Source organism: Dermacentor andersoni, chromosome 3, assembly GCF_023375885.2.
Source record: "Dermacentor andersoni chromosome 3, qqDerAnde1_hic_scaffold, whole genome shotgun sequence".
NCBI classification, from domain to species: domain Eukaryota; kingdom Metazoa; phylum Arthropoda; class Arachnida; order Ixodida; family Ixodidae; genus Dermacentor; species Dermacentor andersoni.
Window position 1 is genome coordinate 112,741,250 of NC_092816.1, and position 24,912 is coordinate 112,766,161.

At 44.6% G+C, this 24,912-nt stretch overlaps 1 protein-coding gene across 2 annotated transcripts in view; it reads left to right on the plus strand.

Annotated features, from left to right (window-relative positions):
- The window catches only part of LOC126539397 (uncharacterized), a 51,293-nt gene extending 35,896 nt beyond the window's left edge, over nucleotides 1–15,397 (plus strand). For both annotated transcript variants that reach the window (XM_055074851.2, XM_055074852.2), the window contains 2 exons: nucleotides 6,686–6,833; nucleotides 15,041–15,397. In XM_055074851.2, the coding sequence (XP_054930826.1) occupies nucleotides 6,686–6,833; nucleotides 15,041–15,136 (244 nt within the window). In that variant the 3' untranslated portion in view covers nucleotides 15,137–15,397. The remainder of the gene's footprint in view (nucleotides 1–6,685; nucleotides 6,834–15,040) is intronic.
- Nucleotides 15,398–24,912: the final 9,515 nt, after the last annotated feature.

A 24,912-nucleotide genomic window follows, 5' to 3' on the forward strand; every position in this document is an offset into this window, starting at 1 on the left:
TTACTACGATGAAGTAACGGTTGGTCTCCACTCACGTAGGCCGCAGCTCTGAGGCAAACAGGCTTCAAGTTGTGCTCAAAAAATACATTTTTTATTCTTTACGAAAGTTGTTAGAAAGTTTCGTAATGATACGGGTGCTTCAGTTTTAACCTGTAAGTTTAATTGGTGGACATCCGCAAGCCTAGCACTAAATTATCAACACTGATTGCAGTAAACCTACATTTTTGTGGTGGGGTTCAGAATGCAGCAGATAAATACAGTCAAAACTAGTTATAATGAAACAGAATACTATAACGTAATAATTGATATAATGGAGTAAGTGAAATTCCACTCAAAATCTCCTTAAATATTCATAATGCAGTACATGCAATAATGGATATTATGAGGTAATCGATATAACAAAGCAATTCTGGCACCTCCTTCAACTTTGCTATAATGCGAGATTTTGCTATAATAGAACGTATGAACTATAGAATGACGTATAGTAAAAGCTTGTTAATTCACGACTCATTAACTCGAAATTTCAGGTAATTCGAAGTGGCCATTGTGGTCTGTCCAGCAATGTATTGAAAGCAATACGTAACACATCCCACTAATTCACACTGGAATCCGCACTGCCACCGATGATTTGAACTCCGCACCATTGTGGATGGGGAGAGGGCTAGTGCGTGCGAGCACGTTGGGGACGCTGGTGTCGCCGCGCGGGCTGCACTGCTTTGCTTTTTCCATCTGCGGCCCTTTGTTTAGGTCTGACTGGAGAGAGATGCATTTGCACCTGGCCAGGCATGGGCAACGCCTCTGTTGCATGTCGCTTCTCTCCCGCGAGGTTCTGTGTGAAGCTCAAGGGCGATAAAACCGTCGCTGTGTGCCGTATGCTGTATCTGCGAGCGTGAGCCGGCGAACGCGGCTGAATCTCAAGGAAGGCGGTGAAGATGCATGCCCTCTCCTGTCACGTGCGAGGCATGGGGGTGAGGCGGATGGAGAGATGGGGAGGGGGGACGTTCTTCTCTAGTGGCTGTTGCTTAGGGTGCGGTCATGCGGGCACTGTATCTTGAAAGCGATCTGCTACATGAAGTTCGTGCCCACATGGGCCTCATCTTCAAAGCGATCTATGATGTTTGCAGAGTGCGCGTAGTGCCGCTAGCTTTGTACGCGACGTGCTTTCTACGTTTCGTTCACGTTGAAGCGAGAGCTGCACAAAGGTCAATTCGCTCGCTGCTACTGCCGTGATTCCTCACTCCAGCGTTCTTTAGCGAGTTTCTGCCGTCATCGAGCGAGCTGTGTTCATGTTTACCTGTGCGCACGTGTCGCGGTACTTGTTACTTTAGCAGTAAGCAAGTGTTTACAAATTCATACGGCCAAGAAAACTACTATCCTTACTTCATATAGCTATCTACTAATTTGCTATCGTAATTCATGCTTCGGTTTTCGGGTGAAACAGCAAATTTATTCGCTCCATGCCAGTCGGTGCGACGAACGTGCGGATGGAACAAGAGCCACCTCGACTTCGGGCACGTCGAACTGCGTTGGCCTCGTGCGGTTGTGTTGGCTGTGCCAGTGCTTCGAAGTACATGTTGTTGTTCACGCCAACGTGACGTGGCGTGTGTGCGTGCACACTCAAGCCACGTCGAACTATAACGCGCCCTAGTCGAGTGATTTTTTTCTCTGACTTTCATTAGTTCAAATTTTGTATAATTCGATTTTTTTGTAGCATCCCCATGGAATTCTAATGTAACGAGCTTTTACTGTGTATGATGTCTGTTAATAAATTCATTGTTAGTCCTCACCTGCCTGGACACTAGACTAACATGTCTTTTTTTTGTAGATGCGTTACATTATGTTGGCCTATATATTACAGTGCTCCAAGAACACCTACATCGTATCAAAATCACTTGGACAGTTTTAGTGACAATTTGAGAGACCTTGGAGCAATGTTTACTGAAAGTTTTGCGACTCCCTTGCCACAATTTAGCAACATCCTTGAAAAAAAAATGGCGACAGTGACTGTGAGAGACACTACAGAGGAGGGGTTCACATTAATTTTGGCTTCCTCAATTCAAAACCAAGTAAAGAGTTTTTTTGGATTCCATGCTTATCAAACCTCAATAATATTGGCCATGAAGTGAACACGCCACATCAAAGATATTTCACAATCATCATCATCAGCCTGTTTTATGTCCACTGCAGGATGAAGGCCTCTCCCTGCGATCTCCAATTACCCCTGTCCTGCGCCAACCGATTCCAACTAGCGCCCATGAATTTCCTAATTTCATCGCTCCACCTAGTCTTCTGTCGTCCTCAATTTCATTTCCCTTCTCTTGGTGACCATATTGTAACCGTAATCGTCCGACGGTTATCTGGTTAGCACATTACATTACTGCCCAGCTCCATTTTTTCCTCTTTATGTCAATTAGAATATTGTCAATACTCGTTTGCTCTCTGATCCAAACCGCTCTCTCTTAACATTATGCCTAGCAATCTTCGTTCCGTCGCTGTTTGTGCGGTCCTTAACTTCTTCTCAAGCTTCTTTGTCAGTCTTCCAAGTTTCTGTCTCAGATGTCAGCACTGGTAAAATGCCTTTTACCTTCCTTTTCAACCCCTCTTTCACTCTCTCTGTTAAGGTCCTCAATCATTTGTTGTAACTCGCCTGCTTTGTTGCTGAATAGAACAATGTCATCAGCAAACCCAAGGTCGCTGGTGATTCGCCGTCGATCTTTACTCCTAAGCTTTCCCAGTATAATTGCTTGAATACTTCTTCCAAGCAGGCAGTGAATAGCATTGGAGAGATTGTGTCACCCTGTCTGACCCCTTTCTTTATAGGTATCCTCCTGCTTTTCTTGTGTAGAATTAAGGTAGCTGTAGAACCTTTGTAGATATTTTCCAAGGTATTTACGTAAGCGTTCTATACTCCTTGATTACGTAATGCCTCTATGACTGCTGTTATCTCTACTGAGTAAAATGCGACTTCGTAATCTATGAAAGCCATACAGAGAGGCTTATTGTACTCTGCAGATTTCTCAATAACCTGATTGATGACAAGGATGTGATCCATTGTAGAGTATCCCTCCCTGAAGCCGGCCTGTTCCCTTGGTTGTCTAAAGTCAAGTGTTGCCCTTATTGTATTGGAGATTATTTTGGTAAATATTTTATATAATACTGGGAGTTAGCTAATGGGCCTATAATATTTCAATTCTTTAACGTCTCCTTTTTTGTGGATTAGTGTAATCTTTGCATTCTTCCAGTTTTCTGTGACCCTTGCAGTCGATAGACACTTTGTATTAAGAGCCGCTAGTTTTTCAAGCATTATGTCTCCTCCATTTTTGATTAAATCGAATCTTATTCCATCTTCTCTTGCCACTCTTCCTCGTTTCATGTCTTGCAAGGCCCTTCTGACTTCATCGCTAGTTATAGGAGGAGTTCCTGTATCCCGTTCATTACTGTTTCTAATTGAGGTATCCTGACTCCTCTGGGTACTGTACAGGTCAGTATAGAATTCTTCCGATTCGTTTACTATATTTTTGAGATTGCTGATGATATTACCCTGCTTATCTTTCAGTGCATACATCGTGGTTTGTCCTATGCCAAGTTTCTTTCTCAGCGAATTCAGGCTGCGTCCATTTTTTACAGCTTTTTCAGTCTTTCTCACGTTATAGTTTTGAACATCCCTTATTTTCCCCTTGTTGATCATTTTGCAGTTCTGTGAATTCTATCCTATCTCTTGAGTTGGACACTTTCATTTTTTTTCGTTTCTTTATTAGGTCCTTTGTTACTTGGGAGAGCTTGGCTACTGGTTGCCTTGGTGCCTTGCCTCCCACGTCGATTGCTCCGTCTGAAGCCAACCTAGTTACGGTTTCATTCATTAGCTCTATGTCATCATCATCTCTCTGTTCTAAGGCAGCACATTTGTTTGGAAGTACAAGCCTGAATTGGTCTGCTTTTACCCTTACTGCCTCTAGATTGACCTGTTCCTTCTTGACCAATTTAGCTCTTTCTCTCTTCAAATTGAGGTGAATCCTAGCACTCACTAACCTATGAACACTGCACTTTACCCTACCTATCACTTCTGCATCCTCCACTATGCTGGGATCAGCAGAAAGTATGAAGTCAATTTCATTTCTTGTTTCACCATTAGGGCTTTTCCAGGTCCACTTTCTGTTGCTACGCTTCCTGAAAAATGTGTTCATTATTCGAAGCTTATTCCTTTCTGCGAATTCTACCAGCATCTCTCCTCTAGCGTTCCTAGAATCGATGCCGTAGTTGCCAATTGCTTGTTCACCAGCCTGCTTTTTCCCCACTTTTGCATTGAAGTCACCCATTATGACAGTATATTGTGTTTGCACTTTTCTCATCGCTAATTCAACATCTTCATAAAACTGATCTACTTCCTCATCATCGTGACTGGATGTTGGAGCGTAGGCTTGTACTACCTTTAATCTATCCCTCTTATTAAGTTTGATTACGACTACAGCTGCCCTCTCATTAATGCTGTAGAATTCGTCAATGTTGCCTGCTATATCCTTATGGATTAGAAATCCTACCCCGTATTGCTTCTTATCTAGGAGACCTCTATAGTAGAGGACATGTCCGTTATTCAGCAATGTATAAGCCTCACCAGTTCTTCTAATCTCACTAAGGCCGATGATATCCCAAATAATGTCTGATAAATCTTCAAAAAGTGCTGCTAAGCTATCCTCACTCGAGAAGGTTTGGGTGTTAAACGTTGCAAGGGTCAGTTTCCATTGGCGGCCTGTCCAGATCCAGAGATTCTTAGCACCCTCTGCAGCATTACAGGTCTGACCGCCACCTTGGTTAGGTGCTCCGCAGCTACTGGAGACTGAGGGCCATTGGGTAATTGAGTTAGCCATTTGGGAGGGGGTGGCCGAATACTGCACCAGGGAGGCCAATTCCTGATCTGGTGAGGCAATGTCTTGTTGAAGCTTTATGGGCCTTCCTGATTTGGTTGTACCTGGCTTAGTATAGCCCCACTCGCTCTCGGCATTTTTTGCCGGTGGCAGGCGTCATTCCAAGCCTGCAGAAGTTGTGCACTAGAGGAGGTGAATTTCAAGCTCACCATCATAAAAAAAAAAACAAAAAAAAAACATGTAGCGAGATTCGAACTTCTGACTACGGCAATCGAGCATTCGCCGTAGCTCAGTCAAATAATCCTGCAGGCAGGGAGGCTACCTTATCGCCAACAAGTACAGCCCCACGGGCCCTACATGCCTAAAAACTTCTTTGATTTGTCCGTGATAGTAGTGTTTTCCTGATCACAATGGGTAACTCAATATAGAACGATTTCTAAACGGTTCCGGCCTCGTAGTTCCGGAGCCGCAAGTTGCCAGGTGACATGGCGTAGTATTGCTCAGTGGTTCCAACATTGTGGTTTCGGAGTCACCCATATGCATGCGGCCCTGAATGCGGCTAGATATACGATACATTTTTGGCGAACTAGAACAATACTTAAATGTAGTGTGGGAAAAAAAAAAGAAAATGAGAGGAAATAAAAACTTACTTTCAGCGCTTACCGTGAATTCACTAGCAGCGTGTTCAAGGCGTTACACCAAACAACTTACGGTCGTGGCTGCCTGTCGAATGCATCGGAGAAGTCTTTCCGAACAAGATGGACCTGGTACTGATGCGCTGTGCAAGGCTGAGACGACGGATGAGAGGAGGGTGCATTGACTGAGACTTTTGCTCAAAGACGAATTCTCAGTGGCGAGACGGGCCACCAAACAGTAGATCTGAGCCGCGCATAAAATATGTGACCTTGGAAGCGGCCTTGCTCTATGGTTTGAAAGCGCTTATACGATGCCTCCTTTAAGCTACAGCGTAAGCTTCTGCCTGTGATCAGCTAGGCATTGTTTGTCCACTTCGCGCGGGAAACCTATTGACGTCCCGTTTGCTGCCGAACTTGCAATACTTGTAATTTAGCAGTTGCAAATGCGCGCTTGAGAGCTTCTTGAGTACAAACTAAAACCCACAAAAACTTATATAAGTGTGAATGTAGAGGAAATAGATGGGTGCAAACGACGATTTCTTTTACATGATGATCTGCATTGTAAACTTTGTTACTGTTGTCACTACGTTATTTTTCTTATAATGTGCGTGGTACTGTAAATTGTCTCATAACATTTTCTTTTCCTTTCGCAAGACAATGATTTATTTTTTCTCTGCGGTGCAGAGCCCATACTACTATTCATGTTTCGAATAAAAACATGCACGATGCACTCGCTTTGATAGCAGAAAAGGGCATCTCAGTAGGTACAATCGGCAGCGAGCTTTGGAAGTTATTGCAGCTCATTCCTTAAATGTTACATGCCTAAAGAATTTTTTTATTTGTCCGCGATAGTAGTGTTTTCCTGATCGCGATGGGTAACTCAATATAGAACGATTTTTAAACGGTTCCGGCCTCGTAGTTCTGGAGTCGCATGTGCGCAGGTGACCCGGCACACAACTTAGAATTTGGGATATGTGATACAAAGAATAAATAATTACCTATCTTTTTGTAGAGAGCGCTTTCCTTATGAGCTGTAACAGGTTGGGGTTGATGACTTGTGCACTCATTCATTTGGGCTTTGGCCATAGCAGATTGTCACGAGATTGCTATTCCTAATATGCATCATTTGTGCTGCTTCCGCAGCCAAGTATGTATACCACAATTCTGTTCTCCCCTCTGTCTCTGCAGCGAAAACAACTTAATAAAAGACACGAGCAGTGGTGGCCGCCGTTGGAAGTACCACTACCTGGGCCTATCACTCGCAGCCCAATTTCCTAACCTTCATTGGGACTTCAGAGGAAGCAGAGCATCTCACGGTGACCACTCAAAGGCCAAGGTATGAGAGCCTGATGACTTCTGCTTTACTGGTGGCAGCTTGAGTGGAGCGCTTAAATCATTGCACCTTAAAGGGGCCCTCGAACGCTGTTCCAAGTAATCATAGAATGACCTCACTAATGAAGGACATTACCGTACGAATCTCCTGCCACGAACACTTTTCTAATCCTTCAAGTATAAGCAGAGTCACACAGAGTTATTGCACCGATGAGCGACTTTCTTCCCCTCCTTTCGTATCCACTAGGGTGCTGGAAGGTACTCAGGAGAGATGGTAGGGGGGCAAGGCTTCACCCAGAAGGTCAGCGTCTCGTTGGCTAGAGGGCTGGTCGCAGCACCTTGTGGCACGTGCAGTATCTTCGCTACGCAATGTCTGCTATCTCTGAGACCACACACAGCTATGCGCGGCTGTTATGTGTAGATCAACAGTACAAAGTGCTTTTTCTGTCTTTTTGAGATTGCAGACATATATATTGCCATTTATTTAACTCAAACCCACCGTGGTTGCTCAGTGGCTATGGTGTTGGGCTACTGAGCACAAGGTCGCGGGATCGAATCCTGGCCACAGTGGCCGCATTTCGATGGGGGGTGAAATGAGAAAACACCCGTGTGCTTAGATTTAGGTGCACGTTAAAGGACCCCAGGTGGTCGAAATTTCCGCAGTCCTCCACTATGGCGTGCCTCATAATCAGAAAGTGGTTTTGGCACGTAAAACGCCATAATTGAATTTAATTTTTTTTTTATTTAACTAAAAATTACCGATAGTAGTATTACTGAGATTGTTCTCACGGTCAGAAGATTAGCTAATAATGGCTGGTGGGTTTGGCTGCCTGCAATGCATTTGCATAATCACATATTCTAGGAATGAGAAAGCATTTTTTTTTTCACTGTTTTTGACACGTGATTGTAGATTTCCTGTTGCGTGCAGTGCAATACTATTTGGCTCACATGTCTATTGGAGCTTTCTTTACAGTTCAGCAATCTTTCTTCTGTTCAAAAAGTGTTTTAGGGACCCTTTAACAGTAGGGAGGATGCCATGGCAAAGGGATACATATTACCGTATATACAAGCGCAAGGAATGCACTTTTTTTCTATTACTTCAGCGTAAAGAATGTAAATGGTGTATGTTGTAGAGAGCCAGTTGTGTCTTTTTCTCCCTCGAATCGGCGAAGTGCTTTTGTACCGTCACTGGCTGAAAGGATACGTTAAGCATTAAGTGCGCTTGCTTTAAACATTTGCGAGAGTCGAAGATTGTAGTCTCTCTGAAAAAAACTACAACACGGCCGTTTGATCGTGGCACTGCATAGTAGCATAGTTGGGTGTGCGTTCATTACGCGAGTAAATACGGTAAGTTTTTGAGGTTTGGTGATATCACGTCTGCATATCAAGGAGCGCATGTGCTGTCAGCTTGCAACGTATAATTGTGATGCATCTATGATTCCTGCTGACGCCTCATTCAAGAGACAGCACATCGTCTAGTGTGTTAGAATTGGACTCATATTGAAGCGATCGCAGCGGTAAGCGAGGAGACTGTGGCAGGCCAGCACAGAAAGCGTGTTTGCGCAAGCCATATGCTATGCCGAGGTAAAGGATAGCCTCCTATGTGCTTCAACAATTGCCTTGCACGGTTTTTGGAGTGTATGTTATATTGTCACAAGAGTCCTTTGTTTTGTGCGAACGGCTGTTGGTAGTTTCTTCTTGTGGCAGGGCCACCCTGTCTATCAAGGACACCAATCGCTTTCCGTTGGAAGATTTGCAGACGGGAAAGCTTAAACCCAAGACCATGCTGTCATGTTTCACTGATTTGCAATTCTGCTCCACTAGAATGTACACATGACAAAAGAGACATTTACAATCTCTGGTGATAAAAAGCCTGGGGATAACGAAGTTGAAGGAGGGAGCCGAAATTACTTCTTTATATTCACTTACCTGCCAACTGTTCCAAATTTTTCGTAAAATGTAAGAATTTCGAGCAGTCTTACGATTTTACGAAGCTTGCTTGAAATTTTACGGGAAACATTTTATTTGCGGAAAAGAAAAAGACTTGAAAATGTAGTAAAACTACACCCCGATACCTTGCGCCGCCACGAGAGGGCAATATGTATGTGTGGTATCATCATCAACAGCTGCAAGGTTGTAATGACTTCTGTCATCTACTAGAAGGGTCACGAATCCATATCCAAACCTCGATAGTGCCGATTGCGCCTCTAGCGCCTCCGCAAACCTATTGGCATGCTGTTGCCTCTGTTCGAGCGGGAGCACAGGTTTGGACTTCAGTCAGCTTCAGTCACTGCAGTGTTGGCCTCGCATTTTCTGTGGCTAGCTGATGTGTCGGACATAGTGCGACTCTGCCCTGTAGTGGCTTCGTAGTGCAATGGCAGGCTCGAAGCCTCGACAGTACTTCCAAGTGTTTTTGAAATTGCGCATGGCAGAGTTTCTATGCTTTGTGCCGTTGAAGAAAGGAGAGAAGTTTGGATTGTGCACCACGTGGGCCTGTGATGCGAACATTTCAGATGGCGGCTAGTCTGACATGAAGGTCGACATCGCTTCGAAAAAGCATCAGGGATACGTGCGAGCTGCGGACAGTCAGTCAAGCCTAGCAAGTTTTGTACACAGTGAGAACGACCTCGGTGTGATTCGTGCAGAGTGCCTCTTCAGAGTGTTTTTAGTTGAACACAACATCCTGCTGCATGTCAGAAATCATGCCGGACCACTTTTCCGGAAGACGTTCCCCAAGTGCGAAGAAGCGAAATGCTACGCCTGTGGACGAACAAAGATGACGTCAATTGTTTGGGAAATGGCTGCCAACGTGGAGACTCCTTTGCTGGATGCCCTAAAACAGCAAGTATTTTCGAACGCTTTGGATGGCAGTAACAATAGGGATATGCAGCTTTGCCCTATTGTTGCGACATATTTGGTTAAAGAAACAAGTAGAGTCAAAAGCCGCCTTCTTTGCCTTAAGACAATCCAAGGGCGAGCGACAGGTCACAAGATTGCAAACCTGGTTCTGGACAAGCCGAAGTCTCCGAATTTGCCTGTTGGAAACCTGTTGGTTATGTGTTCGGACAATGCCAATGTCATGATCGGCAAGAAAAACAGTGTTTGTATTGTATTGGGAGAGGCACAACCAGGTTTTATAGGGGTCGGTTGCCCGTGCCATCTCATCAACTTGGCCGCCCAAATAGGAGCTTCATGTCTTCCTGTAAAGGTTTATCAGGCTTTGGGTGACATTTTTTTTTTACCTAGAGAAAAGCTCGAAACCGAAAGATCGACCTAAAGAGTTACAAAAAATGCACGACGCCGAGGTCAGAAAGATGTTGAAGCATTCGCCGACACATTGGCTGTCGGCCTTGAAGAGGCTGCTCGACCAGTGGGAACCACTACTCAGCTTTCTTTTAATCTGAAACAAAGCAGTGCAACAAGCAGAGCTTGTTTTTGGAGTTCTACCAAATTCCGAAGACTTTCTCACAAACCCCCAAGAACCCAGCTCTGACCCCAAAGTCTGCTATATATCTTCACAAGACTGCTGCAGACCTCTGGAAAAAAAATCACCGATGGCAATGAACCCTAGCTAAAGAGGAAAGGAGCTCATTCTGGACCTCAGGCAAAAAAACTGAAACTTCATACTAAGGATTCTGGGAAAGCCAGTCACGTGACCCGTGAGGAGCACCTGTCTTATTTTTTGTCATTGGAGCTAAACAGGGCATGCTGTCTTTTTCTCCAAAATGTTATACCCTGTTTTGAGGACGCAAACTGCCTTCTTTGAGCACAGGCTACTCAGATTCATATACTGAGGGGCCTCTTGAACCGCCTTTTCGAGGATCTCCTGACTAGATTTGTGCATTCAGGTGTCGTCAAGGCATGTCATTCATTGCTGGAAGTTGGCTAGGGAGCTGCAGAGAACCAGAAAGGTGACGAAGACATAGTCATTGGCAGCACAACCTACTCTGTGGTTGACACACTGAGCTGCATTGAGAGAGAGCAGTTCTTCTCTGCTGTACGTCTGTACTTAACGGCAGCATGCGATTACTTTCGCCACAAATTCCCGCTGGAAGACGTCAATCTGAAGATGGCTGAAGTTGCTCAAGTACAAGCTCTAGAAACTGCTTCATTCAATTGTGTATGTCATTTTATTATGGCGTTCCCTGATATCCTACCCCAGCAGAGTGGCGAATCAAAAGAAGAAGCAATCGACGGACTTGAAGTCGAGTTTGCCAACTTGCAAGCATATCAGGTTCCAGCTGACATATTGAATGAGCCAAGGTGTGACATGCAGTGGTCGCAATTAGGAAGCATTCGAAGTGTCAACGGATCGCTCAGGTTCCACAGAATTTCAATGGTTATGCTGGGTATTCTCACTGTTCTCCACAGCAATGCTGAATGTGAGAGAATATTTAGCACTGTGAGCAAAACTCAAACGGAGTTTCGCTCATTTGTGTGTGAGAAATTACTCGAAAGTCTGCTGATGGTCAAGGGGCACCAGTGTAGTACTTGCTTTGAGCAAACCTACACGGAGAAGTTTCTGAAGCAGGCAAAGTTGGCAACAGCAAAATCATTGCAAAAATAAATTGTACCCCAGTGCAATTTTCGCTCTTTACTCTCCAAGACACGGATTTCACTTGTGGTAGTGAAAACTTGAGTAAGCTTGTCGCAAAAGGTAAATCCCTTAAAAAAGAAAAGTGCTACTGTGTAAACCCCCCCCCCCGTTGCAATAGTTTTGTGAATTACTAAATCTTCAGGTTGGCAGGTATAATATTCATGACTTGCCATATTTACTCGAACCTAGGCCAGCCCCGATTCTAAGCCAATCCCCGGAAGTCCGAAGCCAGGAGAAAAAGAAAAAGAAAGGAACTTGAATGTAGGCCAAACAAAAAAGCGAGGACAGCATTCACAAAATGAAAACAGCATTTATTGAATACTGAACATGCCAGGCTCATTCTACATCTTCATTCCTGGTAGCCGCATTGCTATCTTCCTTATCGCTGTCATAGTAAAACAGTGCACTATCTTCAAACAATAAATGCCATCCTCGTTACGGCGCACACAAAAAGGATCTCCCATTGCCCCCTCCATAGGTGGATGTTTTTCTCATCGACGCCAAAGTCTTGCCCGGCTTGAATGTTTGACGATGCCTCTGTGGCTAACACTTTTTGTTTAAATGTGGCACTATAGTGGCATCACCTGTTTACGCTAATGCCATGCCACATGCTGATGCCATAGAATAACGAACCAGCTCCGATTTGACACAGGTAAAAATGGTGATGTCGCTCGTGTTGTTCAGTTGGCTACTGGCACGGCCAGTAGTGGCTGTCATAGTGACTTTTCTAGATGGCGCTAGCTATGCACCATATTTACCAATATCAATTATAAACTGGCAAATTTTTTAAGACCCTCGACTCTAAGCCAACCCTAGAGTTTGGTATATTATGTTTTCAAAAAGCTATCGGCCTAGATTTGAATAAATATGGTACTCATATCCATTATTGCCCTTTACTGCAATATATGCCCACTGGGGTGCGAGACATTATAAGCGTGTATAGAAGAAGTATATGTGGCCGTGTGCGAAACTGCAACCCGGCCATATATGCGATGAAATCTTTGATAAAACAGCAAAAGAATCTTCGCCATGTCTAACGCACAACTTCTAAGCACCTGGCATGGCTGCCTTTATGGTATAGCTGCATTCTGTTTCAAGGTCTTTTGCTTCTGCTTTCCACTTGGCTCACCTATAGCAACATCAAGCCGGCAAAGCGAGTTCATGATCAATGAAGAAAACTCGCACGCTGCAATGCGAAGTTTGTCATGGTCAAGCAGAATGTGGCACATAACATGGTGCACCGACTACACAGCTGATATAGGCTGATCTGCCTCTCTCGTGAGCTCCGCTGCGGGAATGAGGAGGCTACCAAACCTCGCCGGGTCGGCTTGGCTTGGCCGATTCGTGGCCTCCGAGATTGCACAGATGCTAATGCGATCTTGGAGGCCATGCCTAGCTGCACCCATCCTGTGCAGTGCACTGCAGTGACCGAGAGAAGCGAATGCCACCACGTGCAAAGAAAGACCATAGTCATCATACTTCATCATACTAGTCATCATACAGCTAGGTGACCCACCGTGGTTGCTTAGTGGCTATGGTGTTGGGCTGCCAAGCACGAGGTCGCGGGATTGAATCCCGGCCACGGTGGCCGCATTTAGATGGGGGTGAAATGCGACGACACCTGCGTACTTAGATTTAGGTGCACGTTGAAGAGCTCCAGGTGGTCCAAATTTCCGGAGTCCCCCACTACGGCGTGCCTCATAACCAGAAAGTGGTTTTGGCACGTACAACCCCATAGATTAATTTTAATTTTTAATACAGCTAGGCATGGCCTCCAAGATTGTATAGGTGCAGTCTTGGAGGTTGCACCAAGCTAAAGAAGTCTACATGGCACCGCAACTTTCGTTTGTTATGCGCAGTTGCAGTGTACTAGAAATATTGGGAGGCTGACCAAAACGCCGGCTTCTGAGTCGGGCACTCGCAGTGAGCTGTCACACCGCGGTGTTGCTGTGCCGAACATTTGGGCTGCTTGCTCTTGGTTAGTGCACAGGAAGCGACAGGCATCTGCCACATGCTGTAATTTTTTGTGTTGAGCTGCTCTGCAAGCCGCTTGGAGGGTATTTACTTTTAACTGTGCAGCATGACATGGCACTTGCACATTTTTCACACATTGCGATAGTGCTAGGGCAGCAAGATAATGCTAGAACAATGGGCCCAGCACACGGCTTTTCTCTGGTGCTAAGCCATAGGAACGCTAACTGACCTTCCGCGGAAGCGTGCAAAAATAAGTCACACATGCAAATCACGCGACCCAAAGTGAAAAAGTTGCAAGGACAGGAGAGAGCATCACTTTCAACTCTAGTCTTTTGTTTCCTTGCATTTTCACTTTGGGTTGCGTTTTAATACACCATACTAAGAATGAACCAACTAGCCCAGTAACAAGTAGTGATGAAAAAAAAAAGAGACAGTTTACATAGTTTCAGCCTGCAGGCTTCTCATGTCTTAAGTTGGGAGGTGCAGGAAGCATTCGTCTGCTGAGTCATCTCATTTCGTTGCCTAATGTCATGCTACTTAGGCCGTGCTTGTGTTTGACATCGACAGTGCATAATGAAATAATGCATGAAATGTAAAAATAAATAATAAAGAATTCTTTTTTTTTTTTTCTGTGCAACTTGCGCAGCAGCATAGATGTTTGTTTGAATAAAAGCATGGGGCCCTATTGTTGCTAAGGGAACCATCCTCCTGTGGTGGTTGCTCGCAAAGTCAGCGGTTACTAGGATATTTACTGTTGCAATGGCATGGCAAAACACGTGAAATCAGTCTCTTTGAGAATTGCTAATGTAGATCTCGGGTGGGATTAGTTTAATGGCTACAATATAGGTGCAGTGTATGCTTCTGACCACTGAAGCCAATATACACTGCTCACGGTAAGACCATATATTGTCATGCACTCATTATTTTGCTTTTTTTGCCTGGAACCATTTTTCACCACATTATCACCGTTGTAAGCTATCACTCAGTGCAACACGTGTGTTTGTATCTGAAAATTGTTGAATGTTGCAAATCTGTTCAGAAGCCTGCAATGTGGAGGGAAGTGAAAATAGTCAACCACCCGACTGTAGTGCAAAGCTACAGAAAAAGCCCATACAGGTTTCTCAAAGATAAAAAAACAACTGAGAAACTCGTGTTGGTGTCCTTTGTAACTTTGTGCTACAGTCAGGTGACGGACTATATTACCTTTCATTCTTAGACGTTGTTGCCAATATTATATAGAGAGTCTCGTGTAATCAGATTGTGTGAGTGACATGAACGCTGTCGTAAACTCCCGAATGTAAGCGAAGGTGCGCAAGTACTCTGCAATGTACCGTGATATACACAACAGCAATTAATGAACGTACTTGAAAAGCGAGTTTAATTCGAAGTGAAAATAGGCGACTTGGTATGGAAGCATGGCTAAATTCAGAGCGCAAACTGCTGGGACACAAGCTAAGGCGTAAGAAAAGACAGGAAATTCAAGAAGTGACAACTTTGCTTGCCGTTGTCATTGTGATTTCAGTGTTACTTGCATTTCTGAGCAAGAGCTTACCACATAAAGCCCGATTCTCGACTCGCAATTTCAGCATTGTTTTCCTTTCATCCTCGCCACAACAATGCGGCACCATGTTCTCTTGCAGGCGATGTTTCTCTCCAAGCTCGCTGAGGCACGTCGTCATCAGCACGCCAGAGCAAAGTCGCGAGAAATAACAGGGCAGATGGAGCCCTCCTCCTGAAACAAGTGAACCTTGTTATTTGAACTGCGTGAAAGTACTCGGCAGGATTATTTTGCCGTATAACCTTGGGAAACTGTTCATTAAAAAGATAGAGACCACATGGAGTGAGCAAGCAACAGCAGTGATGGAAACTATGCTCAAGAAAGAACTACGTAGCATGAACAAGGAATGACTAAGGTACTGTCAAGTTATGTTTTCTATGTGAAATTTTACAAATATGAAATGGCAGTATTATAAATAAATGTTTTGCATGGTTCGTCATCACTCTTGTTCTTCTTTTTTCTTTCACAGCTTGTCACATACTAAGTAAGCCAGCCCAGTTGATAAACAAAAATTTCATGAACATTTGAGACTAATATATTAATGCAGAGCATTCTTTGCCTCATCACTAAACACTTTTCTGTAGGTAGGTTCCTGTCTCGCCTTATTTCGAGCCAAGTGTGACAGTACGTCCACTTGGTCTTGTTGCTTCTTAGGCTGAATGCACTGTGCGTCTCTGGATGCTTTATCTTCCCCCATGTACAGGCCACACATGCGCCATCGATTGCAGGACAGCATGACAATGCCAACGGCGAAGGTGCAAATACACCTTGAGGGTCCGTGTAATTGCTATCCCAGTAAGAATCTTCCGTGTTCCTTGCTTCAAACCAGGGTGCCCCAGCACAATAGCCTTATGCTCAACCTAGTAAGTCACAGACGCATGCATGCTACTTTTCTCGTCCCAACGCCAACTAGCACTTTGAGATGATTGCCACGGGCGTCACCTCGCGCAGCAATGCGCGGCAAAAATTTGCTTAAGAAAGCACATGTGTGCTTCCATTAGGCCAGTAGTAGACGTTGCGCGAGTTTGGGTGCATTGTAAATGTTAGGGAGGCTTCAGCAAAAGATATACAAATACGAAGGTGACAAAGTCGTGCGCTGAGCAGCACGGCACACTATTTTGTTGTTGTCTTTGCAGTCGTTTAATGTTGCACTACCCACTGCGATAGCTTAGCGGCTATGGTATTGTGCTGTAAAGCATTAGGTCGCAGAATAAAATCCCAGCTGCATTTTGAGGGGGCCAAAATGCAAAAAAAACGCCTGTCTCCCAGGCATTGGGGGCAAGTTAAAGATCTCCTGGTAGTCAAAATTAATCCGGAGTCGCCCACTACAGTATGCCTCATAATCAAATCACGGTTTTGGCGCGTAAAACCACAGAATTTATTCATTAGTGTTGCGCTGAAGTTAACATGTAGTTTCTTTACGGAACAGACACGGGAATAAAATGCGCTTAATTAAAATTGAACCTAACTACTGTCCTTCAGGTGCATCACATTGCATAGTTAGTAACAAATTGCTCATATGAGCAACAGTGCTCCAGTATCCGTCATCTTTTACTTGTGGCAGCTAGCATTTTGAGGAGCTGTATGACGTTGACTGCCTTCAGAACTGGCCCAAGGAGTAAGAAAACAGGTTACAATGTTTCCTCACTAGAGTACAATAAATTAGTTACCATGCCATCGTCGTCATGCTATGTCAGCATTGGCTTGCTGCTGTTGTCATACACATGTGACATGACACGCCAAAATGCTGCCTTGCACGAAAATGTGGTAATGTTTTGCAGAACCCCTAACGATGCTAAGTAGCCAGCTAGTCGCAACATACCTCACATAACATCAATTTCTAGAGTCCCTGAGATCTGCATAACTTATATTTCTGTACTCGCAGCAGAATACCTGCAGTTTTGTTTTTAAGCGCGTCTCTCCTTCCGTCAACTTTCAGAGCCTGTCACTTCTTTTCATGTGTAGTGTTCCCATGCAGTTCTAGATGCAAAAGCCACAGGGGATATTTCTTTAAACATCATGACTAAGTCGTGCCTCTTGCAGAAGGGGATGAGCAAAACAAGAACAAGGTAAAACTGGGAGCCGTTTCGACAAGGGGACTTGTCTTTTTCAAGGTGACATATGCTTTCCTCGGCACAGTATATATAGGTAGGGTTCTTCTTAAAAAGCCCCTCACCAGGCCCCATAGAAAATTTTGGTTATATGCTGGGAGTTATTGCATGTCCTCTAGAGAGCATTCTGCCGCAAAAATGTTTCAAATCGGCTCATTAATAGCCGAGATATAAATATTTCAGTGCCGCCAACCTATGATTTCAGCAGGCCGACTCCACAGCCAAGCGAGACACTCTCCCCACTCGCCCTGTCTAGCCTCTGCAAGCAAAATTCCTTCCCTGCATTCTCCCATACCGGACCTTGACGATTGTGTGATGCATAAGTCATGGGCCACGCCTTCATTTTTTTTTTCTCCTCACTTTTTTTTTTGCGGCGCTGCGCATTTTCGCTTACGGCGTTGCCCGCGAGGTGTTGTGATTCTCTCATTTCGTGCAGTGCATGATTTTGCGTGCTATGCACAAGAACACATGACTAGCGGTATAATTCAGTGCTACACGAATACTGAGGCAGAACAAGCAGATCAGAGAGCATGATCACGCGCTGGAACACGGTAGAAAATGGCATAGCTTCGGTACCTCCACACGTGACCGCACGACCGTTGGAACAAGCAGGCGAATCGGAAGTACATCTCTCTTACTTTGGTGCGAAGTAAAACAAAAAACATGCAGACATTCAGTTTGTGCGTTTTATCATTTCTCTAAATTTCAATTCGTCAATTCAAGCAACAGATAACACAAATAACAAATGTTGCCTCGAATAATTCTCGAAGTCACGTGTCGCCACGAGCGACGTCACACTGTGGACACGAATACGTCACCATCCAGCTTGGAGTGCGGGCGCCGCAGGAGAAAGGGAAAACGGCGTTCGGATTGAAATTTCAGACCTTTCCGCGGTGCATAGCGATGTAATACTTTGCAAATACGATTATTAGCGGGCATTGTATGCTCTGTGCTTGTCAGCTCAACATGGCCAGACCTTGTGAGGGTCCCTTAAGGGGGAGAGGTGGTAAGGTGGGTGGTTGTGGAAACAACTGAAGGTGCGTTAGTGGCAAAGGTGTAGAACTGAGAATAAAGGAGTGCTGTGCATAAGGCCGGTGATACGGCCCTGTGTCAGCCGGCGTATCAATGGCGTGCACAGCATCCCTCTATTGCTGCTTCGCTAGTGGTCGTGAGCTATAGTGTCTCTCAAAGAGATAATAAAAGGAGTGGCAGGAAACGCTGCTCATGAAAAAAAATTACTGAAATGGAATAAATAAGAGGAAAATAAAGGGAAAGAAAGGAACGAGAGAACAAAACACAAAAAGGAGAAATATCATATAATGATCATGATTTCTTTTGGCATACCCTTTGAAATCGGGTACACAAATAATAATCTAGTTTACGTGAGCTAATTACAGTCCTGCATTTTGGCTTTCTGAACTTCATCTCGTAAAGCCACCTATGCATTTCTTTTTCAGCAATACTGTACACATCTGTTATCTTGACCGCTGACCATTTAATACTCTCTTCAGCATAACTGTGAGTCGGCCTAGTTGGAACAGATTCATTTTTAAACAAACTTTTTTTTGCACAAAAACAGGGATAAAGAAAAGGAGCGACACAAGGAAGAGTGCTTTCTAACAACTGGTTTTATTTTCCAAGAACGACCTGCTTAAATACCCACAGATCTGTGCGATCCAGTCAACAGAACACTCCAATAGCGCATATAACAACACTTGTGAGAAAATGCCGCAGATCACCAAAAAACCAGTTAGAAAACGCTTGTTCTTTTGTTGCTCCTTTTCTTTGTCCCTGTTTGTTTTGCGCAAAAAAAATTGTTTAAAAATGACTCCGTTCGGCTTTGAATTCCAGCACTTCTGGAAGGTGCACAATTCCCACGCTTCTAGCTTGGTGTATCAGGGCATTCCATTGCAACGTCCTGAGTCATCTGCATGTTTTTTCAACTGCAGATAGGCACGTAGCCAGGATTCTTTTTTGGACAGGCCCCAAACCTCCAGTGGTCCGAATAAACTGTCTGCCCCAATATATATATATATATGTGTGTGTGTGTGTGTGTGTGTGTGTGTGTGTGTGTGTGTGTGTGTGTGTGTGTATTACGAAAACATACTAGAATACTCCACGCACAGAACACGAACCCTCTGATTGAAATTCAAGTTCATTTGAATGCATCCAACACCCAAGTAATTAAAATTGTGTGTTCAGGCTGGCATAATGTTCTCTGTGCTTCATAGTGGAATGCTAAGTTGAATATAGTCATTAAGAATCGCTTCACGCTTGCCTCTCCTGATATGTTTGATGTATTTTCATGAGATAAATGGTGTCTAGCTGAGTATATATAGGCAAGTAAATTTTTGGAGGAGGATAGAACAAAAATTGGATAGTTATTTGCAGCTGTAGTTTGCTCTTTGTTAATAGCTACGATTTTAACGCACCAAAAAAATGCGAAATGTCCAGCACATTGGCAAAAGATGCAGCAGCAAAACGCAGTGACAGCCATACATGAGGGTACGATTTCAAATACACATATGCTGTATATGCAAAGCATAATTCTTCGGATAAAGTACGGATTGCCTACTCGCAACCTGACACCAACTCTATGATCAAGGCACTCATGCAGGACCTTACAAAGGCATACAGGGTGCACGATGACAACGTCCACAGACGCTTATATATGATCAACCCAGATGGTAAATTCTGCTTGCCCACAAAGGTTATGTGGAGCAAAACGTCATTGCTACACAGGATTTGGCTGGGCGTTGCTTTCACCCGTTGCTACATGCCCCTCATCGGCCTGTCGAACAGCCCCGATTGTGAACACTGCCAGCTGCCTGAAACACTGGAACACACTGTGCGATTGCCCAGCATATATGCTGGAACAAAGGACCTTGTAAAGTTCCCTAGCCAGGATTGGCAGGCAACCACTGTCAGAGGATGCTATCCTCTGCCCATGGCCTGACACTGCAACTCCAATGCGGGCAGCTGAAGTGCTGTTGAAGTTTCTGCGGGATACCAAGCTAGACTCTGTATCCTGCAGAAACTTTCACTTTGACATAATATACTCTTAGATACGTACTATTGTATAACATGTAGTTGCTGATGATGTCCCAATCAATGTTTCTGTCACTTCAGCTGGAACCATGCAGAACCCAACAATAATCATGTAACTAATGTTCAATGGCCAGTGTGGAAATCGTACCTTCACAGCCATACAATATTCGACGTGGTCATTCTTCATGCTGCTGCCACCACATATGTACGCTTGCGACCCAAATACATAACTACGTACTCAATTTACACAAACATGTTGGTTCACCTGGTAATAGTTTGCAGAACTCCAAACAATGCTGGATAGCCAGGTACAGTAAAACCTTGTTAATATGTGCCAGCTTAATAAGTAATCACAGTTTAAATATATGGTTGTAATAAATCCCCTGTCCTGCCACCATTGAACCTAATTGATTGGCTGATCACTTAAGCTGTAGTCTGTTAACGCATGCCAAATGGTTATTAAGTAGTATTCATTTTTTGGCGCATACAAGTCCAGACTTGGTGAAATGTTGTACGCGCAGACCATAAATAGAGAAGGCATGCCGCACGAACCTTTCCAGGAGTGCAGTCACCACCGATAGCGACGTCAAAACATGGTAGCCAGGACATGTTTTCTGCTCCCATAGCTGCTAGTATTTCTATGTCGTCATCATGGAGGACAACATGGATGATGGTCCTTCCGTATCCAATGCAGCTAGTGCATTGACCGTCATGGTGGCGTTTGCAGAGAAGCGAGGCCTTGTGGAGAAACTGGCTGGTGGACTTGGCAAAGTTTGAGGATGCCCTCATTGTTGCAAGCCCGCCATGGCAGCAAGTGAAAATCAAGATTTTTTGCTGCCTGCTCGTGAATAAAACATGCCTGCATGTGTGTGTGAGTGAGAGTTAACAGGTTTTCTGGCCGGTAAATCTATAGCTGCTCACTTGCAATTGCAGTTTAGTTAGTACATCGATTAGTGCGTACCTGTGCACGTTTCCTGCCAACTACATATTAACGAGGTTTTAATGTACATCAACATTTATTTGCACTTGCACCAAGGCATTCGTGTCAAGACACTAAAGCCAGCAAAGGTAACATGGTTCTTATTTACTTTTCTACTTAGACTTTTATTCGCGAAGACACATTTAGCCTCCTCAATTTTTTTTTTTTTGTTCTCGCTACCCGCGGGATGTCAGAGCCAGGCAGAGCACATGCGCTTTTCTCGTGTTGCCTCGACCACCACGCGGCGCTTTTCGATTCGCATTCGTTTTGTGCATGCTTTGAGCTTGCTTCTATTTGTTATTTGCTGATTTTTTTTGCCTTTAAATAGTAATTGGGTGGTTTTCCTTTTATTTGCTTTTTTTGTCTCTCGTATTTCGGGTGCGCGGGTGTGCTTCGTGTACATTTGTTTTGCAGGATACTTAGACCGTCCTTTCATGCCAAGTGCTCCAAAACGTGCAGGCGGGTGGGACGTTGAGTGTTTGTAGTCTTTAAATGGTAGCTTGGAAGTGGAAAGAAAAATAGGTATTAGTGGTTTTACTGTGCGTGTTTTGGTAGGAAAGTGACAGCGTGGCCGCGTGGTTGAGCGCGTGCGAGAGCGTGTCATACCCTCGGTCTCCGCGGCATTCATTGTTTTGAAACAGTGGTGAGAGTTGCTTTGCAACATATTGAGGATTTGGATCCTGTGCGTATCGGTCTGCTCAAAGGCACGCGCTCTGCATTGATAGAGTATTATAGTATTTGCCTCACTAGTAGCATTATTATAATATTGTAGTATTTGCAAAAAGCCGTGCAATACATGGCGAGAAAGACGGGAAAGCAAGCAGTGCACGGGGGGTCCCTCAAGGTAGAGGAGGAGACGGATGAGAATGGAGAGGGCATCGAATCAACCGGCACAAAATGTGATGTCGATACTATAGGCTGCAGAAAACGGAGGCTTTCCACGAAGAGCTTCTCAAACAGGTGCAAGAGCTCAAAAATGAGCTAAACAGGGAGCGTGATGCACGGAAGGTAGTTGAAAAGAGACTTGAGGCAGCCGAAAAAAAGCTGAGCAGGGCCGCCAGTGTGAACGAGAATGTGCGTGACAATGGAACGCAAACCCCCGACGGGACAGGAGAGGGAGTGTCAGCGAAATACGTGAAATGCATGCAGCGTGATGAAGGGTTAGCTGGAAAGAGCGGCACCTACCTTGAGGCCGCCACGCGGAAAAAGCAGGAGCCCAGGGGACAATGCCCCTTGTCGAGTTCGAATCACGCGGAAAAGGACAAAGGGAAGCAGGGCGAGGTAGGAGAGAGTGAAAGGGTGATTATCGCCGACGACTCAAACCTGGCTGGGTGCCCAAAAGCAATTGTGGAGAGGGTGAAAGGCGACAAAAGAGTGGCGGTAGGGACATTTCCAGGGCGGACACTGGGCTCTGTCATGTAGCGAGAAAAAGAAAAGCTCGCGGAAAATGCCCACGCGCGCAACCTTGTCATAGTAGCAGGTGGGCTGAATGACGTCCTAAACAGGAAAGGGCGAGGACTAGCCCAGCGCTTGGCGAAGGAGGTGGACGACTTGCGCGAGCTATCCCCTCAGGTGCAGATCGTGGTGTGCATGGTGCCGGAGGTGCCTGTACGTGACAGTCACGTACAAAGAGCCGTAGTGGCTGCTAATGAGGCAATATAGAAAATGAGCCGAGAGAAAGGCTTCGGGGTTGTCGAAGTAAACAGGGAAGTGAGAAGTTGTGGTGCTTTTAAACGAGACGGGATCCACTTCAATTACAGGCTGGCACGAGAAGTGGGCTGACGACCTGGTGGTCGCGCTGTTGCTTTTTTAGGGGGCCCGTGGGCGCTCAGAAGGTCAGAGTAAATAGTAAGGAAGAAGGTCCCCTAAAGGAACATCAGAAGAGCATCGCCGTCGATAACAGAAAAAGGAGGAAAGCAAGAAAAAGAGCTCGCCATGGAATAGGATACATAAACATGCAGGGTGGCAGAAGAAAGAAGTGGGCAGAGATTGAGGAGCGGTTACATAGAGAACAAATAGGGGTGTATGCGGTTACAGAAACGCACCTTAGACACTCAGAAGAGCTGCCAGTTATTGAGAATTATGTTTGGGGAGGGTGCAACAGAACTAAGTCGAAAAGAAAGGGAGGGGGAGTCGGAATGCTCATCCATCAGGGAGCCAAATGGGAAAGAGTAAATTCACAATGTCAAGAGCATCTTTGGTTATCAGGTACAATGAGTGGGAAAGAAACTTGGCTGGGCGTTAGTATTTGTGGACCAGAAAAAATTGCGCAGAGAAGAATAAAGAGTTAGTGGAATGCATAAGCTCTGATATTAAGGGTTTCGGGAATGGTGCTGAAATTGTCCTATTAGGTGACATGAATGCCCACATACAGGATTTAGATGGCTATACGGGCAATAACGGGAAGTCAATGCTAGATCTTTGTGAGCAACATAACGTCGTTATCGTGAATACAGGGCCTAAGTGTGAAGGACAGATCACATGGGAAGTGGGAAACCGGCAATCGACCATAGATTACTGTCTGATGACAGAAGGAATTCATGATAAGTTGAGAGAAATGGTCATCGATGAGGAAGGGTTTAGCAGCATAGAGAGTATCATTTTAAATATGGGATATGTAGTTGGGAAAGAGAGCAAGGAGAGCGAAATGGCCAGTCCAAATTGGAACGCTGAACAAATAGAAAATATAGTCACTGGAGTTGAAGAAGAACTTGGCAAATGGCCTAGTGAAGAGTGGGAATATGGTGAGCTTCTAAGTGTAATAACGACATAAATACAGAAGGAGAAACAACATGTTCGTTGGAAAAGAAAAAAGAAACCGAAAAGCTGGTGGAACAAAGAGATACGAGAAGCGATCGCCGAACGACAGTAAGCATATCGAGAGCACAGGCAGGCAAAGAAGGCGCAGTTGCCGCAGGATGAAGTAACTAGTAAATGGGAACTATACCGCGAGAAAAAGTATGGTTCAAATACTGGTGCAAGCAATATTAAAAGGTGAAAGTGAACGTTGGTTGTCAGAAATACGTGAGAGAAAGAAGGCCGCACCTAGAATATTTTGGAACCACATAAAATTATTAGGCAGGAAGTCAACAACAATACAACATATCCTAAACGAAGATGAAAACAGACTGGAAGGAGAAGCGGCAATAAATTACATCCGAAAGGTAACAGGCGAATCTTTCCAAGGCAATGACGAGGTTGTATTTGAAGAAAAAAAGAGCATGAAAGAGACCCAAGTGGAAAATGAGCTGGTGTTGACAAATTTAAACTGGATGAAAGCGGAAGAGAAAATTCCTAAGCGCACAGCCACAGGGCTAGACGAGGCTCCCGTTAGGCTGATAAATGAACTAGGACCAAAAAGAAAGCTCTGGTGAAAGCAGTGGAAAAAACTTTAAGAGATAGACGAATACCAGACAGTTGGCGACAAAGTAGGATGAATTTAATTTATAAAGGCAAGGGGGAGAAAGACAGAATTCACTCCCGTTGACCATTACATCGGTAATATACAGGCTAGCAATGCAGGCAATCAAATTAAAGCTTGAAGCATGGGCAGAGAATAATAGCATTTTGGGAGAGCTTCAGGATGGTTTCAGAATAGGTAGGCGTTTGGATGATAATTTGTTTGGTCTTACTCAGTGTATTGAAATATCAAAAGCAGAAAGCAGACTGTTGTATGTGGCCTTTTTATACATTACAGGAGCCTACGACAATGTAGACCGCAGCTTTTGAGAGATTTACCTAGAAAATACCGTTTGCGTTGAATGGGAAGGGATGAGGAGCGAGGAAAAAGTTCTTATCAACAAGGGACTAAGGCAG